The sequence below is a fragment of the Atractosteus spatula genome, chromosome 2, assembly GCF_055471065.1.
Source record: "Atractosteus spatula isolate fAtrSpa1 chromosome 2, fAtrSpa1.hap1, whole genome shotgun sequence".
Taxonomy (NCBI): Eukaryota; Metazoa; Chordata; class Actinopteri; order Semionotiformes; family Lepisosteidae; genus Atractosteus; species Atractosteus spatula.
In genome coordinates, this window is record NC_142707.1 from 35,407,997 (window position 1) to 35,431,017 (window position 23,021).

The 23,021-nt window shown below is 36.8% G+C and overlaps 1 protein-coding gene across 1 annotated transcript in view; it reads left to right on the plus strand.

The window, feature by feature from the left end:
• The first annotated feature begins 9,786 nt into the window (after positions 1–9,786).
• kcnk3a (potassium channel, subfamily K, member 3a) overlaps positions 9,787–23,021 on the plus strand; it is a 44,456-nt gene continuing 31,221 nt past the window's right edge. Inside the window, exons 1-2 of the mRNA XM_088935990.1 lie at positions 9,787–10,092; positions 12,926–13,211. Of these exons, the coding sequence (XP_088792116.1) occupies positions 9,787–10,092; positions 12,926–13,211 (592 nt within the window). The remainder of the gene's footprint in view (positions 10,093–12,925; positions 13,212–23,021) is intronic.

The window sequence follows — 23,021 nt, forward strand, 5'->3', positions numbered from 1 at the left end:
TTGTACTAGCCTCATCCATCACCTCAGTGTTTATGAAAGACAGTCATCCTCAGCAGCAAAGGCTAGCCAATAAATGGTAAAAACTATAATACATTTTTGGCTCTGTATTAGTGTCAACACCAGTATCATTGAAAAGGTCACATGGCAGAACACCATATGAACCGTGCTAAGAGAAAGCCCACATTTCCTGCCACCTCACTTTTTATTCTTATTCACTCACCATCTTAACTTAAATTGTACATCTTATCTATCTGTGGTGGTGGAAATATGGAAGGGTGGCACAGTGGCGCAGTGGTTACCATTTTGTGCCACACAGCATAGGGGTCCTGGAGTGCTAGCTGTGTGGAGATTTTATGTTCTCCACACATTCGCGGGTTTCCTCAGGGTGCTTCAGTTTCTCCCTCAGTTCAAAGACATAATAGTAGGTTAAATGGCTTCTTGGTAAATTGTCCATGTTTTAAGTATGCATGTTAGTATCTGTGTTTGCCCTGCGATGGACTAGGTGTATCCAGGGGTCCCGTCCAGAGTGTATCTTGCCTTGCGCTCATTGCTTGCCGAAATAGGCTCCGGCTCCCCAAATGACCCTTTATTGGGCAAAACAGTTAGAAAATGGATGGATGGAGTCATGGACACTGTATGCTCATCTTGTTTTTTCTTCAACTGGGGGGATACTGCTTCTACTTACCTGGCTAAGATGGCTGTTCTGTCAGAAGAATAAATAATAGGCACAGCTTCATTGACAACTGAGTTGGCAGCAGTAAGCTCCTGGACTGATGCTATAGCTAAGGACTTGAATTCTCAGATACCTTCAACTCAATAGTCAGTTTTGAAAAGGCACATAAAAGTAAATATTCACACAGTGATGTTGGTAATTCTGAAACGCAAGATGGTAGAGCTGGAAGATTTTCATAGTAAAGCAAATGTGATGATCCTTTAGGATTTTTAATGAAGCCAATCACTATGCCTGCAAATAGCCTGGAGATGGGGGATAATGTAATTACTTATAGGTGGAGTGTGCTTCCTGTCTGATCATGTTTCCTTGGCAACCAGCTTGACTGACAGGAGGAAAAGCGGTGACCAGTGCAGTAGAACTTGTCTACTCTGCATAGCTCGTGTGAGGATGGGAATCACACAGTAAAGTCTAAACTGGGGGTTTCCCTATGAACTCAAAGCATTATGAACTGTTGTGAAACTGATTAATACAGTTCATAACCATTATTTTTTTTGAATAAGTCAGTTTTATAGTAGTTCTGTCATTTTGGGTCAAATAAAGTAATTGTTTTTAACCTCTTATTGGAACAAATGACCAAATATAAAAATGAAAACCAAAAAATCTCCTGAGGATGAAACATCTGACAATTTTGAAGCTTAAAACAAAGCTCAAGAACAGAAAAGCTCAATCAGAACAATAGCACCATAACAGGGTTACTAAAACAATGAAATATACTGTAATGAAAAGAAAGGAAACCACAGGTATAATTACTAATCAGGCAAGATCAGGTCAACCAAGGGAAAGCTCTGCAGCTGATGACAGAAAAAATATCAGAGCTGTCAAGAAAAACACTAACACAAATGTCAGTAAAATTGCCAACAATTGTGTGCAGGGGTGATTTAGTGATATAAATTACAACAAGCATTTTAAATGACTGCTTGACCACTCTTTAATTTTGATTTACATGACACAATACGCACTGCTGCTGTTGTTAATATTGTTCTTAAATCATTAATATTAAAAAGATAAAAGTCCTGCACTTGTCCCATCTTATTTTCTCAAATGCCAAGCTTTGTGCTAAAGTGTTAACAGAAGGCCTATGTGACTGAATCACTTCACCTTCTTGTAATCATAAACTCCAGCTCAGGCTGCTTGTCATTTGGCTCAAAATAAAGCACTTTTCCTACTCCCTTTCATTTATCGGACTGTTGTAATGTACAAAAAAATTCAGTTAGGAAAAGGCACATAAAAATACAGTATTTCAATTTTAAATTGCATAGATTAATCACTTTATGTACAGTTGATATGGGTGGAAACATTTAAATAGATATAGAGTGACTAAATGTACAGAAACTAGAGTACATAATATCATATTTAAATTAGTGTATATACTGTATGCCAACATTAATTTATGTTTATAATAATGCCCTGACAACTAATACACTTATGATCAGTAAATCATGCAGACATTGGTAATCTCAGTGTTTCTTTATGAACTGATACGTACAGTACATATGCATCTTGGCGTCTTCCCCTACAATACCTCTTCTGCTCTTCACTCACCTCCATTTTATACCCAAACCAGTCTCAAGCTGACAAAGTTGTCATAATAAACCTGCTTTGTCTTACACAGTTCTTCAACTCTAATCATTAACCATAAATCATTTCCGCTAGGCACAACTCCCACACTTGATCATAATTAATAATACAAAAGCTGACAGAAGCACCTTCCCCCAACAACAACAATCTGAAATAATGAAGCATCTACAAATCATAATCATTATTAAGCTTAAAAAGCTAAATAGAAATTCACCTACAAATAAGATCGGTCAAAGTACATTTTAACCTTAGAAACCAGTAGAGATGCTTTATGGTGCTATAACACATTATAATGTGTTGTAAAGCAGTGACACCATGACTAAAACAGTGCAGTAAATCAGCTGGTGTGTGTTATGACTACCTACATTAGTCAGGCCTTCTGTACATAGTATACGTAAACTGACAATGTCACACAACATGACCCTGACTGTGTTTGGATATTTTCCAGTGGATGGGAAGCTTGTACATTGCAGGAACTGTATTCAGGTTTCGTTGTTACTTATTTAATTGTATAATGCATCATCATCTTTAGCCTTTATTGATCCAAAATTCTTCAATAAGCTATTCCCATCCAAGTGTAAGAATAAAGTCCCATCCTCATCAAGTGTAAAGTAAAAACAACATATGAGGAACTCCCACAAAGTGGCAAGATTAAACTGTCTAATTCAAGGTTCTAATTTCATTTTTGCTTTATGTTATGCAGTGTCTTAAGATTTCCATATTTCTTCAGGTTTGCTCGGCTGATCTGTGTCAAATCTAAATTCACAGTCCCAGGGTGTCTGACATATCACCAAATTAAGGTGTCGGCTTATCATGTTCTGCATCCTGTGCCTTTTACGTTTTTTTCTTGTCCTATTATAATATGTAGAATGGTAACTAAATATGAACACAAAATGTTGAAAAATGTACAGTATGTGAAATAAGAGCTCAGATATTAACAATAATAACATTTATTTTCACAAGATTTACAGACTAAATGTTTGTCAATGGCTCTTGAATCTCAGTGATTTGCTTCCCTACCACATTTTACTGAATGAGGAAAAAACAAATCATCTTTATAAGACCTACTGTAGAATCTTAAAATATAAGATCCATAAATGTATCCTTATTTTGCCTCTAATCCTTTTGCATGTTACCTTTTATATGATGTTTCCTCCTCTTTATATAACCACTGCTTATGTATTTACTCTTCTTACAACTGGATACTGAAAGTCTTGTACTGAAACAGATGATATTGTGTGTTAATTTCTTGATGTTTAATTCTTTCATTAAATATCTGTATTTTCTAAACCTAAGAAGAGAGCTGAAGTTATCTATTATTCACAAAGCAGAATATTTTCATAAATACAGAATGGACATCATCTATATCTTATTTTATCAAAGTATAATCACACCATCAATTCTACCAAACCGGTGGTGAACTAGATCATAAAATACTATTAAAACTGTTTCCTTTCCATATTAGCATTAATATCATGTGCAGCTAGCTTTATTGTTATGGTGCTCAAATTATAATGATTGTGAAATATAAAAATGTCTTAAAGCCATGGAGAGCTGATTTAATCCAACCATTTCGAAGGTCTGGAATTTTTTGAAGTAATATTGTTGCTTTCAGGACACTGTGCTCAGAATTTTAACCTCCAGTTTCAACCCATGACTGCACCATGTTCTCTCTCTGTAGTTTAGCAAGAGAAAAGGGTGAGGTATTTTTTTAGGAATACTAAATTATACTAAAGTATTCAGTTATTCAGTATCCTTGCAAGTTCATTATAATGAATATTCCAGATTAAAATAATTACTCAAGAAATATAATATATACAAATGTAAAGAAAATATTTTTCAGGTCATTGTAATAATTGAATGGTTACAATTATTTCAGGTAGGCATTTATTATGGTTAAATTTATTTAATTGCAACCTATTAAATGGAACCACAATCTGTATTACAACAGTGTAATACATTTAGTGTTAAAATAACAAAACACTTTACTTGCTGTTCAGATTTTAAATGTTGCAGAATATGTCCAGTGAACAGTACAAGGTAATAAAGCATGAAGAGCTTGAGATGAAATAGTATTTGAATTATAGGGGTACTAAAGGATGATATAGCTGGATTCCTGAACAGCAAAATCCTGGTTAACAAATCTGAAATTTATTTTTTGAGATGGTGCATTGGATACATCTTCTGGAATGACAAAATTCATTATTTTATTTTTTTCCAATTGTGAGAGTGGTGAAAATTTTACTTTTGTTGTCGCGATACTACCTGTCACCATTAGAGGGCCCAAGATACCAGCAATTATAACTTTTCAACCTTGACAATCGCATGAAAATGCATTTTCGCACCAGCACCACTGGTGTCTCTCACTGAGAGCTCTACATCAAATGTTCATGCGGCTGAATTGGTTATTCATCGCAGAACCACTCTGAAGGGTCCACAGTTCGGGAACTTAAACTATCTCGTTTTCAAACCAAGAGAATAATTTGGTTCCCTTTTTGACCGAGCTTAATGCTCGCTCCAAAAAAATTCTTAGAAAACTCGCCTATGGTTCAATTCCACAACCAACACTCTCTCCTGCAGAGAGATTCAACAGTAACAAACACAACCAAAATCCTATGCATTCTCACATTGTGTCACCCATCGTGTGGTATGCATTATAAAGGAATCACCATGGCTGACAGACTTACTCTGCTGGAAGAAGCGGTCCGAGCCCCTCACTCTTTTGATTTCCACACAGGGACAGCTTGCCACTCTCTAAGAGTCAGCCTCAGTACAGACTCATTACCTGCAAGGATCAGGTTACAATCATACAAGATCTCTACTGACAGATGTCAGAGAAAATGACCTCTCTCTCCATAACCAGCTGCCCCCATTCAGGCATCAGTCCAGCCAGCACATGATCTACAAAAGATGACTGCTCAGGATGATGTGAAAGCCTATCTATGAGCTTTTGAGCAAACAGTCGAACGCTTCAACTTTGATCCTGCTCTTTGGTCTAGTGTCGTGGCTCATTTCCTCTGTGGGGAAGCCCAAAAGGCCTAATATGACCTCTATAGTTCATCTATAGTAGACTATAAAATCCTCAAACCTGAATTTTTTACCCAGGAATTCTCAGGACTCGAGACCGGGCGCAGAGGTTCCAAGCTTGGCGTTACAACCCCCACACTTCTGTTTGCTCACCGATGTATGGTCCCATTTACTTAGCTAAGAGATGGTTGGAGCCGGAAACCATGACTCCCAACCAAATTGTTGGATTTACAAGCTATACATCTGGTGGCAGGGGCCTTATGAGGAATGGGAACAAACCAATCCCATAATTTACAAAATCTAACCCTATGTATTATCACACAATGGACAGAAATGCTTCCTCTTGAAAGAAAGCAGGCAATACTGTTTGCCTGATGGAGGGATCCACACTGAGCTCTTACCAAGATTACAGTCTGATTGTGTTATATATGTGAATTATTTATTTGATTTTTGTACAGAAGATTCAGAAGAAGAAACACCTGAAGTTTAGCGTGTTGGTTGTTAGAGTATGGGGAAGTGATGGCATTATTGAGTGTTTTCACCTTGGGGAAAGGACTATTGTTCTTGTTGCTGTTTTAGATTGGGTATATAGGCAGAAGGGGAATTGGGGGACACTGGTGGTTTATTAAAAGCAAACTTTTGACCTTTGACTTTTGGTCTTTTCATTTTCGCTTGTCATCTGCTATGTATTCTTAATATCCATGTCTGAGCTAAAGGAAGCAGTGAAGGAGAATCCAAAGTGTAAAATTCTTGGCATGGAATCCCTCCTGTGTTAAACTGGATTTAGGTCCTCCGTTCTCCATTTTATTTAATTTTTAATAATCGGAAACTTCTTACAGTCTATTCTCCTTTCTCTTTTTCACATTGGAGCAGGAATTCATATTGAATTCGTTTTCACTGAGGATGGTCTTCACTCGTTCCCCCTAATGCAGGACAAACATTCACAATCTGAGCTCCAAGGATCCTCTTTAGTTTTGTACTTCTTCATTCTATACACACAATGCATAATCCATTTCGCCATTTCACCTTAGGGGTAAAAAAATCTAGGGATTGGCCTCCTGTATATCTATTTATTGCAGGTTTTCATATAAACCCTCAGTAGATGTGTATAGCGTAGAAACTCAAATTCCATGAATAAAGCCATTTCCTGGCACAGTACTAGGAATATTACAAATTCAAATTTAAACATCCTAGCCATTGAATTTTTTACTTACATTTCCTTTGCAAAGTGCATCTGAAATCTCATAAATGATGTCTTTGAAGTTAGTTTGTAGGTCAATGTCTGTATTCTGTGCACAAGGCTCTGTGGGCATCTGATTTTGTTGAGTGTTATGGCCTTTCTAGACATTTCTAGACATGAAATCTGAGTCTCTTGCAGTAAGAGAAACCAACATGTATAGCTTTTCTGATTGTAGCTAAATAGCTGTTAATATCATTGTGTTGGCTTTGGCATTCACTCTTCTAGCACCACTGTGCTGTAACCTCTAGGGTGCCAGGAGGGAGGGTGAAGGGCTGGAGTGGAAGTTTGGAGTCCTGACTGACCACATTTTATGGGCCTTAGATAGAAACTTGGAGTTGAGTATCAATGAGGGGGTGGGGGATGTGTGAGGGGTTGTTGTGTGGGGTGGAAAAAAATGTTTCTTGTTGTACTATTTTGGGAAAAAGTGAAACAAGGTTGTTCACAAAGTTTATGTTCATGATCATCTTCTGTTGTGTTAGATACATAAGTTATGTTCTAAAGCTTGTACTCACAGGCTTTCTTTTGCAATGGCAATTTTCTTTGAGCCCAGTCAGCTCTTCAGGAAACCTGATTATGAATTCAGGAACATCTGTAATCTCGAGGTGTAACGCAGAACATGATTCATCTAATATTTCTGTTTCATTAGTCTTTCCACTACTTCCATGGTTCCAGTGTGAATACAAATGGAAACAATCTATTGTGAGGGATGTGATAGACCTCCATAACTACTTAAAGTTCAATCCACAAAGATGGGATCTCCTGGAGCGCTGAGCTCAGGATGGACTCACTTCTTGCTAAGGGTCCTACCTTCAGGGCTTAGATTGTTCTTAAACGTGCCTCTGACCAAACAATTTTATTTAAATGTAGACTTGTTGAGACTCCTCTGAGAAACACCTACATGCCATAATAGGATGTTGTTATTGGTTTTTACTTTTAAAGTTTGAGTTTGCATATGTTGTGTCCGTAAGCTGTCACTCACCTCCCAAAGACATGCTTGTTGGATTAATGTACAGGTATGTCTGTTAATTGTCCTAGTATGTGAACTTGTGAGTGCATCACATGATGGATTGGTGTCCTGTGAGGTTGTAGTTGTGCTTCACACCTCCTCATTCCTGGGCTGATTCCAGGTTGCTGTGGTCCATAGCAGGAAAATGCAGCTATCAGTTAATAGATGAACTGAACTGGATACTACAACAATTCACTTGCTATTGGAATGTTTTAGTGGTCCTTTACAAATTTGATAAGTAGGAGTTAAGGCATTTTGCTAGTATAATTATATGATAATATTGTTTTATTAATATTGCTATGAGTATTTTAGATATTATTAAAGTTTTATACAAAGCAATTGTTTTAATATTATTTTACATTTTGTTTGGCTGTAATTTAGGTTTTGATCTTGACATGTTCAGGAAACAAAATACATTCTACTGTATGTTTTCACTACAAATACTGTACATAAAACTCGAATGCAAAAAAAAAATACAAAACACAAACTACAATTCCTTAAGTTCTGCTTTGTTAGTGTATCAATATGTGGTTATAAGCTCATGTTAATAGTATGTTATATCTGAAAACCTCTAAGTTATTTCCAAGATCTTCTAAACAACCCGTAAGGGATTTTCAGAAAATGTGCTGAATAGGCTGAAACCTTATTTTTTTTGAGTGTGTAAGCATTTTGAGGTTTAGATTTGCATTGCTAAAAATCTTTTCTTCATTCATTCAATATCAAAAAGACATATTTCCTCTCAATTTTTTTTCTGTATTTGCATGTTTGTTGATTTTACAGTAATTGAATTTATTCACAATAACACATTTCTAATTGTATTACATTAACTGATGATTAACTGATGCAGTGACACATTTAGTAGTTTGTTCAATCACCATATTTTACTTGGGGGAAAAATGTTGCTGTTTAGGTGCATAAAATTACTTATACAAGTCACAGATTTCATTGAATAGCCTCTGTTCATGCTCAATAATATTGGTTCAGAACAAATACACCAATCTCTATAAAGTTGCTCTGCTAGGTATTAAATATAAATGAATGATTCAACCAAGGAGCTTTAAAGACAACTAAGGGATAAAGTGGATTTGAAACGTTATTCAGACGGGTTTTGTAGTGAGCGAGCTAATCGCAAAAAAGCTGAGGCCTCATGTAGAGGGAGAGTTTGTGAAAGAGTGCATGGTGGCTGCTGCGGAGTTGTTAGTACCAGACAAAGTAAAATTGTTTCAGAGTGTTAGTTTGTCTTGGAGAACCATCTCAGATCGGATTACTGACTTAGCACAAGATATTGAAAAAACACTGAAGGATTCTGCAGGAGATTTCCAATTTTTCTCTCTGGCTTGTGACGAGACAATGAACATAACAAATACTGCCCAACTGGCCGTTTTTGTTCGTGGAATATCTGCAGAGTTTGACACGCGAGAGGAACTGCTGTCACTGGAAGCCATGCATGGCACTACAAGAGGTGAGGACTTGTTTTATTAATGAAAAAACTTGAGCTAACATTTGAAAAGTTAAGTGGCCTTACTACAGATGGAGCTCCAGCCATGGTTGGCTCGCAAAAAGGGTTAATAGCATTTGTCAAGAAAGAACTGAATTGTCTCAGTCTTGATCCAAGTGATTTAATTATATGCCACTGCATCATACACCAAGAAAGTCACTGTGCACAGTCGTTGCGGCTCAACAATATGATGTCAACAGTAGTGTCATGCATAAATTTTGTCAAAAGCAGAGGGTTTAACAGCCGCCAGTTTAAGAAGTTACTGAATGATCTTGACTCTGAGTACGATGATCTTGTTTATCACTGTGAAGTGCGGTAGCTGAGTCGCGGGAACATGCTAATGAGGTTTTACCAACTGCGGGATGAAGTCAAGCAGTTCATGGAGATGAAGGGAAAACCTGTTAGGGAACTCAATGATAGCAAGTGGCTGTGTGATCTAGTGTTCATGGTGGACATTACCAAGTACCTCTCAGAGCTGAACGTCAAGCTGCAGGGCCCCAACCAGCTTCTCAGCTCCCTGTTTTCAAACGTGAAATCATTTGAAGCTAAATTAAGGCTGTGGAAAGTGCAACTCGAAAGGAATAACACGGTGAATTTCCCCACTCTGGAAGGACAAAAGCCTTCTACGACACTTGAATAGGCTGGTGAATGTGTGAAACTAATTGAGGCATTTAATGAGATTGAAGGACGTGAAAAATAAACAAATGGAATTGAACATCTTTGCTACACCGTTCAATGTGGAACCAGCTGATGTTCCTGATAACCTACAACACGAAATCATTCAGCTGCAAAGCGATGATGAGCTGAAAGTTAGGTACAACAACCTCCCACTGCTTGAGTTCTATAAACATTACATAAGCAATGATGAATTTCCCACTGAGGAGACGTGCATTGAAATATGCATCTGTGTTCGGAACAAGTTACTGCTGCGTGCAGTTCTTTTCAAAACTTGCCATCACAAAGAGTCAACTGCGCTCCAGACTGACCGACGCAAACCTGGAAAAGCAGTTGTGAGTAGCAACATTATCAATACCAGCTAACATCACACGCCTCACCAAAGAGAAGCAGTTCCAGCCATCACATTAGGGGTGAGTTAATTAAATGTTTGACCAAATATAACAGGCTAATTTTTAAATTTTTTATGGCCCGCGAATGATGTTATAAATATCCAAATGGCCCTTGGCAGAATAAAGGTTCCCCACCCCTGCTTTAAAGCACAGCAAACGTAATCATTAAAAGATAGAACATGTCTCATACCACCAAAACATTTTCTACATGAGGTTTTCCTTCTAAACTGAGCAGTCTAAGACAACTTTGAAAGAGTTAAAACATAAGACTGGAGAAATGTCCGAGTGTCACGGGAGCTGGGACAGTCTTCTGTGGAGTATGCAATTAAGACCCTATGCATAACGGTATAATCCGGAAGAGACTGGAGATGGATATCAGGGGAAAAGACAGCAGGGTTTATTTGGGTTGACAGACAGTGAGTGTTGACAGTAGTGATCCGGTGCACGGGAGGAAACGCAAAGGCGATCAAGTCCAGGCAGTTCCAAAAGGGGTAGTCAGGGCACAGTCTAAATTCCAAGAACCGGGAGATCCATCCAAGACAAAGACAATTAAAATCCAGGGAACGGGAAACAAAGGCCAGGAGCATGGAAGATAACCATAACGGGACAAGGCGCTCTGAGCCCCGGGCTCAGAGGTCAGAACATCTGGATGAAAGCCTATACCCTCAAGCTATCTCCAAGCCTGGTGCTTGGTGGTGCTAGGTGGGCTTTCGGACGTCCATCTTCCAAATCTGAGCCAGTAACTTGAAAGAGTCCGGGTTTATATAACGAAGTAGCTGGGAGAACTTAAACTAAAATCAATACCAAAAAGGTAGGAGCGCCCTCTACAGGAGGGATGATGACAATGATACTGAGTCAGCAATAACTTAGTTCCTCCATAAAACAGGCCTTTGTGACAGAGTAACAAACCCCACATAACATTTTGAATAAATTATTTAAGTGATACTGCAAATAACTGCAAGCACAAAATTTTGTGAACAGATGAGAAAGAATTGGAACTTTTTGTGAATAAGTGTAATATCTGGTTCAAACTCAGCTCATCACATCCCCCCGTTAACACAATCCCTATGTCAAGCATGGTGGTGGGCAAGATTATGTTACAGTTGGGCTTCTTATCAGCAGGAACTGAGCAGCTTATCAGAATTGAGAAGTGCAAACTATTTAATTTTATCTGAAGTGAATCAGATAGAAAATGAATGACAAGACGTGAAAATTGCTGCCCAACAGCAATCCCCAACCAATTTGATAGAGCTTGAGCACATTTACAAAGATGAATGGATAAGAATCACACCATCCTGGTGTGCAAAGTTATCAATAATGTAACTGCTGCCAAAGATGCATCTTCCAAATTATTACTCTGGGAATTCAATACTTATGCAATAAACATATTTCAATATGTGTTTTTTTTTCTTTGCAGTTTTTTATTAATTTAATTACATTTAACTTCACTTATGTTCATACATTCATTAATATGTATGACTGTAAATCAATGTTTGGTTTGAGTATTCAAACAATAAAATATACAAAAAATTGTATGAATTAAACATGTATGATTCAACAAAAGGTGAATGTCATTTGAAGGGGGTGAATATTGTGCATGGCACTATACATACAAGAAATCACATGCTCTGTAGGTGAAGTAAGATACAGTATGCATAAACATGTGTTTGACCTACAGCAGGAATAATAATAATGTATCTCACTCTTTCTTCTGGTCCTGGAGAGCCACATGTTTTTATTTTGTGGTTTTCATTGCAACTGAATCTCCCATTGACAACTGAATGAATCATTGGCTAAGTTCACTTCACTTACAGTACCTCTGTTTCCAAGTCTTCAGTCATTCAAGGGTTTGGGTCACATAAGAAAATTGCAGGGCTGAGGCTGTCCAGGATCACTTATCAGAATTACCATTCGGTTCTCTACAGATCAAAGGGCATGAAGGTCAATAGTTTTATTTGTTTAATGACATTTTCCTTCAGCTTTTTCTGGAATTGTTATTCTGCCTTTGTTCTGGCCATCACATTATCTTTGCACTTGTTAGTCAGGTGGAATTCACAATCATTAGATTTGATACCAGTCACTTTTTTAGTTGGGAAAAAAAAAGTATTCACTTCAATGCATGTAAAAATGTTTTACAGAACATGTCATTTTTAAGGAACAATGGAACTGAACATTAAGTATTACTTTATATACAGCTTACATAATGCACTGTAGGGTAAGGGTGTATTCAGTGTAATGTACAGTATAAATGAAAACACAAAACACAATGCTAAATAAAAAATCCTGTAGCAACGACAAATTAACACGTTTTAGAGTGTCCCGTACATGTAATTTAATGGTCTCGTTTGTAACCTTTCCTGTCTTCTTAATAAAACGCGAGTTCATATAGCACCAAGTAACTCTTTTGGATTACATTTCATAGCAAATGGGTTTTTCATAAAAAAACGTGTTTAAGTCACCCGTCTGCTTTTATGCAGTACCGTGAGTACACTTCCAGGCTGCCGTGTCTCCATACAGAGAGCGCTACTTAGAATTTATGCCTTGGAGCAAATGACCAAATAAGGCACGCACACGCTCTGGTGTGACGGGTCTCAGAGGTGGGGGGTGGTGCTGAACGAACAGCTCCCAGTAAATGAGTGCTTCAGTAAATAAAGCAATCAAAGACCTCTCGGCTTAGCGCACAGCTCTTCGCGCGGCACAACGTAGTCATGAACCAGCCAAGCTCTCCGTCTTCAAGATCAACATTAAAACTTTTAAAACCCGTCACTTCACCCAGACCATGAAGAGGCAAAACGTAAGGACCCTCGCTCTCATCATCTGTACCTTCACCTATTTGCTCGTTGGAGCGGCTGTTTTCGATGCCCTGGAATCTGAGCAAGAGAAAACACAGAAGGCAAAACTGGACGGTAAAAAGGAAGAACTGATGGTTGCATATAACCTGACTCCAGAGAACTTCGATGAACTTGAAAGGGTTGTACTGCAACTGAAACCTCACAAAGCGGGAGTCCAGTGGAAATTCGCAGGATCTTTTTATTTTGCTATCACTGTGATCACAACGATAGGTAAGAGCGTGTTTTTTTCCTTTCTTTTATGTTTCATGACGTTCCAAAGGAAAGGGAGAGCTTTTGCAGCAAGCTACTGTATTTTGGTATATTTCTCATACCGTTTTCATCACAACCGTGACTATTTTTTCGTGTTGAAATGTGCACTTGGCACTGAATGTGTACAGAGCACGGCTAAAGCTCTGGTACTGCAGTGTACTGTATGTGTTAGCGTTTAATTTACTAGACTCCACTGGAAGGTGATAGGGGATAATATAATGAACTGACGCATCATTTTGTAGGATGAGTTCAACAAATAGAAGTTTAATAAAAAACACACACAATTAAAGCATGTTTCCTTGATGCTTTGGACAATAATTGTCAGGTACTGTATATGGTTCAAAGCTTCTAAGGCTTTTTCCAAAGCAAAGGGCTCTTTTTGTTGCATACAATAGTACTCAAGGTAATGCATGTAGTCAGATGCAAGGAATTCAACAACGACAAAAGATGTATTAGGTTTGTACTTCTATTCTAAGTGAGACTGATTTTATCATGAGTAAAATACTTGAATGGAAGAGAAATCACCAGTGTCCCAGTAGCAAAGGAACAAACTCATCCGCGGTACTTTTATCTACCACTTCTTTACAGGTCGCTTAATAACAAAGATGAAAAATAAAATAAAGGAGGGCTAAATAATATAATGGTTCAACAACGACACATTATTTTCTAAGAAGAATGCAATACGAATGGACGATTAGAAAGCAGTTACTATTTATTGGTTTCATAGATGCCGCGTGTGGTTAACATCTGTGAATTTAGCTTGCTACTCATACTTTTAATAATAGTCATATACAGTATATTTTAGATTTACAGTAATACCCGACTATAATCAAACCGCTTTTTACAAAATCGGTATTAGCAGCGTTTTTTTTCTATGGGATATAAAACTCCACAGCAACTTAACTTTACGTCAGAAATCTATCCACAGATTAGTTGAAATGCAATTAAGATTCTGGATTTCCATTTTGCATTCTTAATCCAGTTTATTTCAGTTCCTGGTGCTTATTTGAACGTGTTTGGAATACCGGTCCCGAGAAATACAGTAGATCCGATTTAATAAATAGCATCTCGCTTCTATAATTGTAATGCAGGAGCTGCAGATTTATAAAATATTAATGCTTTTAAGAGCAATGTCAATATGCCTACAGTATACTGTATGTTTGTGTGGTTGCGATGCCATCTGTGTTTTTCGTATTAGAGAAACAGTGAAACGTTTTACTGTACCTGCGCCTTTTCTAGCGGTATATTTAGAAACTAAAAAATAAATAAATTAAAAAAAGCTCTGTTAAAACTCCATGTACTGTATTACTGAAAATCGCGCACTTTACTTTTTTGTAAGCCAATTCTGTTTTTGAAAGATTAATAAAAAAATAAAAATACTAGCTTACCAGTACTTACAGTATGAGTGGAAACGAGTTTTATGAAAACATGCGCCCAAAACATATTTTAATAACTAGGGAATCAATGTTCACACAGGAAAACACATTATGCTGATTAAAAATAGTCCATAATATAGTCATTATGAATATTTTATCATCCACATGATAAGGGAAATATTCAGAGTCAGTTGGTATTTTATTAAGTTGAATGTGTTATTAAACTACTGTGTAAGTAGAGTTATTGATCTCCTAAGTAAAGCTGGCACAGTAGTAAAGTTATATAGACTTGAGTAATAACGCACAAGTATAGTATATTGTAGTATTTTTATTAGTTTAAAATATTTTAATATTATGATTTAATATATGTTTTATCAAAAGGAGAGATGTTCCAGACCTTAGGATAATCACACCTGTAATTTCGTACTTTATAATTAATTGTGGATACAGTGTTAGTGTGACAAGTTACATTTGGTAAACTTCTAAAATTAGAAATTAGTTGATTATTACAGTTACTTTTCTACTCTTTGTTAGATTACCTATATAATTAACACTTTTTATATAAAGGTACCTACATTCACACCTTTTAGCTGTCTATTTTATTAGTACAGTTCAGGTAAAGTACCTTGCTCAAGGGCACAAGATTTCACCTGTAATTTGAACCCACAACATACTAGGAATGAGTGCAGAATCCTAACCTGTGCTCCATAATGGACACCACAGTGGAAAGCACTAGATTAAGCATTATGTGTATTCTTTAATCACCATTTCTCAACTTGTGGAGGCCAGTGACCATTTGCCTGCAGTCTGTGGAGAGTTCTCTGTACCGTGTGTCACGCCCTCTACTCACCACAATCTCACACGGAAATGTGCCCGCACTAATTACACTCCAGCCCTGAGCACTTCTGCCAAACGACACTGCCCCTGCAAATCAGCCAACCACAACACTTCATCAATCAACACACCTTCTTCCTCGCACAGTACTTAAACCCTTCTGAACCTTCTGCTCTTTGCCTGGTATTGGTTGTTTGTTTGTTCACCTACCTCACCTTAGATTATGTTTTCCTTCTTGCTCTTTGTTACTAATCATGAAACTCACCTTTGACTACGTCTACCGTCTTGCCCCTTCGGATTTGGAAGCCTACTTGTTGACCTTCACCTTTTGACTCACGGAACTGCCTTTTCAACTACAAGTTCAGCCTTGCCCTATTCTGGATTGGAAACCTACTCTCATTCCTTTTTCTACGATCCTTGGAACTTGACTCGGACTTCGCCTCTCGTCTAGCCCCCTAAGGTACCGCATAGGGTCCACCTTCCCGTTTCCTCAGCGGGTCAATCCTGACACCGTGATGATACAATACGTTCTGCCACTGAATGTCTTCTGTGCATTTCCTCCTTTAATACCCCAGGACACAAGAAACCTTTGCAAGCCTCCAAAATGGTTCCTAAGGATTCCATTGCCCTTCCAAAGATAAGAATGTTGTATGTTTGGTTTTTATTTACAATTTAACAATTTTTGGAATTTCTTTTAAATTAAGACACATTCTGCAGTCTTTAACTCATTCTGTCCCCAGTGTGTTGCCTTAGTCTTTTTTGCATTTTAAGAAAAAAGACTACTTCTGGATCCTTGCTCTTCCATGGTGTTTCATGGGGAAAACTACACTTCCAAGTGAAGAGCAACTAAAAAGGTTCTACACGCACAAGTCACTATGTCTTATCAACTCTTCACTCTTAGTGTTGCCCAGGTGTCACTTAAGGAATCATTTCAATTCAAATTTCTTATTTTACTCCATCAACTTTTTATTCCTCACTAACATCCACTAGCTTTTCTTACCAGAATCCTGACTGATTTGGGTCAGCCAGGCACATCTCTCTGTAACCAGTACAGACAGAGCAGCTGCTGGTTTGCCATTTTCTCTCATTTCTCACATTCTGAGACTGTCGATCTTCTAAAGTTAAGTCAATCTAGACTCCTCTCTCTCCCCGGTGGGGAGAAGGTAAACTGAAACCACACCGAGCAATGCCCCACTCCTCCAGGTACCATCAGTTCCTGTCAGCCTTGGTTCATGGGGCTAAGACTGGTCTTCAGCAGCATATTAACTTAATTCAACCCCATTGAGCCTGACAAATAGAGTACCACACACCCTGCCTTTCAGCACATCAGATGCCAACCAGTTCAGCCTAAGCTATATTGTTTCAAGCACTTGTAGTTGCTAGGTTGCACGAGCCTATAAACCAGTCCACTCCAATTCAAAACTGGGTCTCTTCTCTTGCATTACCACTAATCAATTTTCCAGGCTGGAGTCTAGACACAGACTGAAATTCTGTTCCTCCTTGTTGTTCTTATTAGCCTCTTAATTAGCTCAGAGGAGTGGCCAATTCCATGCAGAGCCTATCCTGACAGCACCTTTCCCTCTCATGGAACTTCACTCTGCCTCAGTGTTAACTACCCATTCAAACTAGCTGTGCCTCCTATTGCAGGTTTTTCAAATGAACAGGTGGATTTCTCACAAAGCCAACTCTCACTACCTCACCATAACATTATTTCAAAGTGTTAACAGATAACGTTTTGGCACACTTACAGTACAGTACTCAACCTGTCAATAAATATTAAATCTTAGATAAATTAAGGTACACTACCATGAAATGTTCTAGTATACACGGGATCTAAATTGCTCAGTTCATTCAGTTATATGTGAATGATTTATCTGAGGAGAACATTTACCGACCAGTTTCACTTATTCTACTCTGATTCTGAACCTTTAAAGTCTGGTTTCAGAGCACCCAAAATCAATAGCATTAAATCTAATCCTGTCACTTGGAAAATTATTGATGAGCAGTGGCTCTGCATGAAACATTTGTATATAAGTGTTGCCATATACTATAACAAGAGTGTTTTGATTTTAATTGATTTACAATGTTAAAAATTGCTGTTTATGCTTGATATATACCTCCAGTGCCATAAGTACATGTTGATGGTCATCAAGATACAGTATATTTATGAAACTGTGGCTAGCTTCTGCTGCAAGTTTACTAAATAAGAGGATTTATGAATACCATATTAATTGAATGAATATGGTCTCAAATCTCAGGAAGAAACAAATTTAAAAATGTAGAAATATGTATCAGAAAATTAAATCAACTATTAAAAGACAAAGCTTTATCCATTAGATGTAAAGGCCATGACATTCTAAGTGTTTTAAATTCATCAAATAATTCATAGGATTGTGGGTTTGTTTGGTAATTTAATTTAGATGGAAAGTTAGTTATTAGAAATTCATATGTTTTTCATACAAATTATCTTAGAAATTCCTGTACAGCACTATTTATATTGTGCCTTTTTTTGTATGTATTCTTATTTTAACTTGGTGCATGGTATTAGTCAAAAGTAGTAGTAAGGTTGGTATGATTATCCAAGATCCAAGTGAAAGTGCACTTTGAAAACCATTCAAATGATTTATAGCATTTAAGTAGATGGTTATCAATTACCTTTTAATTTAATACATACAAAAGAAAATACAAAAAGTAAGAAGAAAGGATACTATCACTGAGACACCTATATCTTGCATGCATAAGCTTTTGAAGACTTTTTACTTCAGGTGACAACATTTTAAAACCCTAAAATCAGACATAAGATGTTCCGTCAGAATAGGACAATTTTAGGGGAGAGGTCAGACCTGAGATGCATTTGGACAGCAGTGAGGGAAAGTACACATAAATACTGCTGGCATCATTCCTGACTTTCCAAAGTTCAGCTGTTTGTCGGCTAATGTAGGTGCCAATTTCACAGTCATCACAACAGAAAATGAGAAGTGGAAAGCAAACAAATTGCGAGCGAAATGGCATATTTGTATCTTCATAATAATAATAGACATCATCATGAAATGAGAAATTGTTCATAATAAAGACCAATAGTCATAATATTTATAGTCAATATGTAAAAAAAAGCTACAGCTTTCTGTGGCTGGTATATAAACATTGTTGAATCATTTTTACAAAATGTTCAGCAGACTATTCAGTCTTTTTCCACTATGCACTACAGTACATTAATGTAACTCATGCAAAAGGAATTTTTGTCCAGTGTCTACAGCTGCAATAATCTAAACGGCTAATCAGTGATCACTGTCCTACCAAAGTAGCTCTAAACAGATATATCAAGACAAAAGGGACTGAGCTAGCATCGTTTTAGCTGTATTGTACTGAAATTGTTTTCCAAAAGAAATGTGTCATGCGAATGCATATTTGCCCTGACATCACTAAAGTGATAAAAAGCCTGGGAAACTTGGAATAGAACGTTTAGACCTTGCCATTTAAAACAGTCTTCAGAGATTGAAGGTTCTTGTGTGAAAGGGCCTTTAGGGGCTCATCTGGTTAAAATTGTCAAAATACACAAAGTGCAAGGAGGCTACCAAGGCTCATCTGGGTACCCACTGGGAGTGTTGCACTAGCTAGCTCTCCTAACAGACCCTGCCCATCTCCTTGGAAAGACTTTTATTTACGGAAGGAATGCTAAATGGGAAAAAAATAACAAGCAATTTAAAATAATTCCCCAAACTGCAGTACTTGGCACAAGGGTGGTTTTGATAAACTGTAATGGAACTTTCACATGAAAACCTTTTGGCAGCCCTTTTTCTGTCACCTCCTGTTTCTCATGTTGATCACAGTGACCACAATGCACAGAAGTATTGCGCAACACATCACATGTGGTGTTCTCAGCTGCAACTATTCCCTCAAAATGAAAGATTACTTTTTTTTATGATCCCACCATGCCTTGTCGATTAGCAATAAATATGCAGTTTATTGCAACAAATGTTGCAGTGACATCCTTACACTCACAGTCAGAGAAGAACTTTGGAAAGTAGTTTCCAAATGAAATTGCAGTATTAAGAAAGCAGTATCATGAAATGAGCCAGACTATTCACACAGTAATTCATAATTGTGTGCTTTTCTCTAATTTATTTTAGATTTTTGTGACACAGTGGATAGATGCTTTATTAATCTGGAAACTTTATACATTTTAGACAGGTTTGACAGTAATTTTGTGATTAATATTCATATAATATTTTTTTATGCAGTACAGTATATAATTGAAAGCAAGGGTGAGAACAGATAACATTGCATAACAATTGGTATTATGCAAAGATAATAAACATGTCTACTTGTATACTGTATCTCATATGCAATACATATAAAATCTGTGTCTTACGGCTTGAATTGATGATTAAGTGTAATGTGTTGAAATATAGCACAAGCAAAATATACAATAATGTCGGTCTGATGAAAAACAATTTCTGAGTGTTTACAATTGTATATTTAATTATTTCTCAACAAATAGAAAAAAAAGTTAAATTATATAATCTGATACACAAATCCCATGCTAAATGTTGCAAATTATAAAATAATGAATGGACTTCAAAGGACTCAGGAATAACAGCAACATGAATGCACCAGCTGTTATGTTTGGGCACAAATGCTTGATCAGGTACAAAGAGAGCACAGTGTGTAAAATAACTGGTGCTTAAAAAATGACTTGATCCCAGAGGCTTTGAAAGAGAAAAAAGTGGAGCGGAAATATGACAAAGCTCTTTTCACCGTGTTTAAGTGATAAAACAAAGGCAGTCTCCAGGATCTGTACAGGTAAAAATGCATAAAATCCTATAATTTAATGGTGTAAGACAGAATAAATGAGTCATCCAAAAACTTACGTGACCTGAAGCAGGGATTGTTTAATTCAATAACCGAGATTATTTCTAACCTAGGAAGAAAATCTAGTTCCAGCATTAGTAACTGAAATCAGAAAAACATAAAATAGATTGTAAAATCAAGGGGGTCTTTCCTGCAAAAAAAAGTACAAGGTGAATTCAAACAGACCATTTACAGCTCTCCTTTAAAGATACTTTTAGTTTTTGTTTGGGTTTTCATTCGTTTTGTTTTAATTGTACTACACCTATAATAATAAAATTGCAATGCTTGTTATAAAATATATTATTACAGTTAAGTCTCAATTTAGGCATGTTTGATTTTGTTCTTTAAGAAATACTTTCCACTTCCTAATTCAGGACACCACTAATTCTCACCTCAATGCGCTTTGGGGCCTGGCTAGTAACAGACATCTGTTTGGGCTTCTGTGCCCTGTTCGAGATGCTTTATGTAACCCGTCGTGTACCAGAATGAATATCTTTCTACCAGCCACTATTCATCATATCCCTTAAAATTCACTAATAATAATCTTTTAAAACCCTAAATAAGGAAAAATGAATTTGCAATGGTAATAACAGTATAAGATTTGAAAATAAATGGCATTTGAAAACTCACTGAGAGTAAAAGGACAGTAGTCAGTTACACTGTCCAGATGTATCTATGGACACATGACTCATATATTTTCTAAACAGTTTGCCACACACCACTAACAACTGTCTTCTCTTTATATTTTACATGAAGTTGCTTAACATTAAAAAATGTCTAGTACTTTCACTGCAACTATGTAAATATTATTTTTTTCTGATTACATTTGTTGGTATAATGGTTTTTATTTTAGAGTCAATTTGGAATGCATTTCCCCCTTTTATATGCATTCTTATGGAAAATTAGTTATTAATTTATATGTTTGATTTGCATAGCATTTAACTAATGCTTCTGCTGCATAAATTGAAAACGTTTATTACTATTATTATGATTAGTTGTAGTAGCAGTAGTACTATTACTATGTCCAATGGTAGAATCATTTTACACCAGAGGTCTTCAAACAATGCTGTCAAATCGGCTTTATAGGTGTCCTTAAATTTTTCAGCTTCATGAACAGAACATAACACTTTAATATGACCAGTTGAGCAGATAATGAGTTTAAATTAGGTAACTCAGGGGGCAAATCGAATGAAAACCAAAATCCTTTTGGATCCTCAGTGCACCTTTATTTTCTTGTTAAACTTTGAAATGTTTTAGACCTACAGTACATACTAACTACATACTGTACTAGACTACAATAACTAAGCAAGGCAAACAGAACAGAATTTCATGCTCATACAGTATATATTGCTATATACTTGTGAAGAAGAAGAAATTGAATATGTCATACAAAGAACCCATGTCAGAGAACAAAGAACATGTTATGTAAATATCTAGAGTGTGAATCACTGAAAATTAGCCAGAATGGATGTACTGTATGTCCCTGTATTCCAGTTCTCTCATTGTCTCCTCATGGGATGCTCGCTCTTGCTGGTACTTCCAAATCATCATCACTTTCTTTGTTCTTGCTAAATTTCAATTCACTGTAGTCAATTTTTATATGAATACTTTCTTTCACATTATAGTTGGCTAGCCAGGTTAATGGTTGTTTTAGTGACCTTGGTTTGTCCTGGTCTGCTTTATTTAGTTAAAAACAGCGGTCATGACCCATGTCTGTAGGTTTTGAAATATTTCTGTATTCTTATTGCTATGAAGGATAAAAAAGTAATATTTAAATTACATTTACGGTGTAATGAATATTTGGGACATACTGTTGAGGTACACACGCATTAAGGATCATGCTACACTGGTGTGACTACATTCAAAAGGATTAGAATAGCTAAATGTTGTTAAAAAATCTGTGTTTAAATTGCCACTGAGTGCCATTTTGCAAATCATCCCACTGCAGTCTACTGCCTGATCAGGCATATGCATCAAATCTACCACTACGTATTTAATGCTTAGGTCAAACCTGTGACTAATCATTATCATGCTTTCATTTTGACTGTGTCCCCAGTTTTCATACTGAAAAATAATGACCCCTTGATCTGGATTGTTTTTTTTTAGATTTAGTTTGATATCTCGATTATTTTATTAAGTCCATTATTTCTGAACATTTAAATTCTCTTGTATTTATGACATGACAACTGTGCAGTTACTGTAAATATGTGAACAACTTTCAAGTAGATAAAACAAGTTAGCAATACGACATCTGAGAAAATGCACATAATAACTTCCTTGTTTCAAAATGCCCCCCTTTCTACCTGGTTGTTGTTTTTGCTAAGAAAAAGTGTGCTACAAGGTCAAATCATTCAAATAGGACATAGCTGTCAGAACCTGATTCAGATCTCTGTCTGATATGATATTTTGGCAAAAGACATTTTGATCCATAGGGATTTGCTTCAAGGGATATGAGAGCATGAGAAAATAAAACCATGTATTATACATGTCTAGAATATACAGTATTTTCAACAGAGTTGGCAACGGCAATGTTTGAACAGATTTCAGAACAATACTCGTATACACTACTCTAGCAGTTAGCAGCAGCAGTGTGAAGCTAGGGTCAGGGTTCTAGATTCATGATAAAACCTGGAAAGTTGTGGTTTTCTATCCCAGGTGAGAAATTGCTGTTGTGCCCTTGAGCAAGGTTCTTCACCCAATTTGCTCCTGC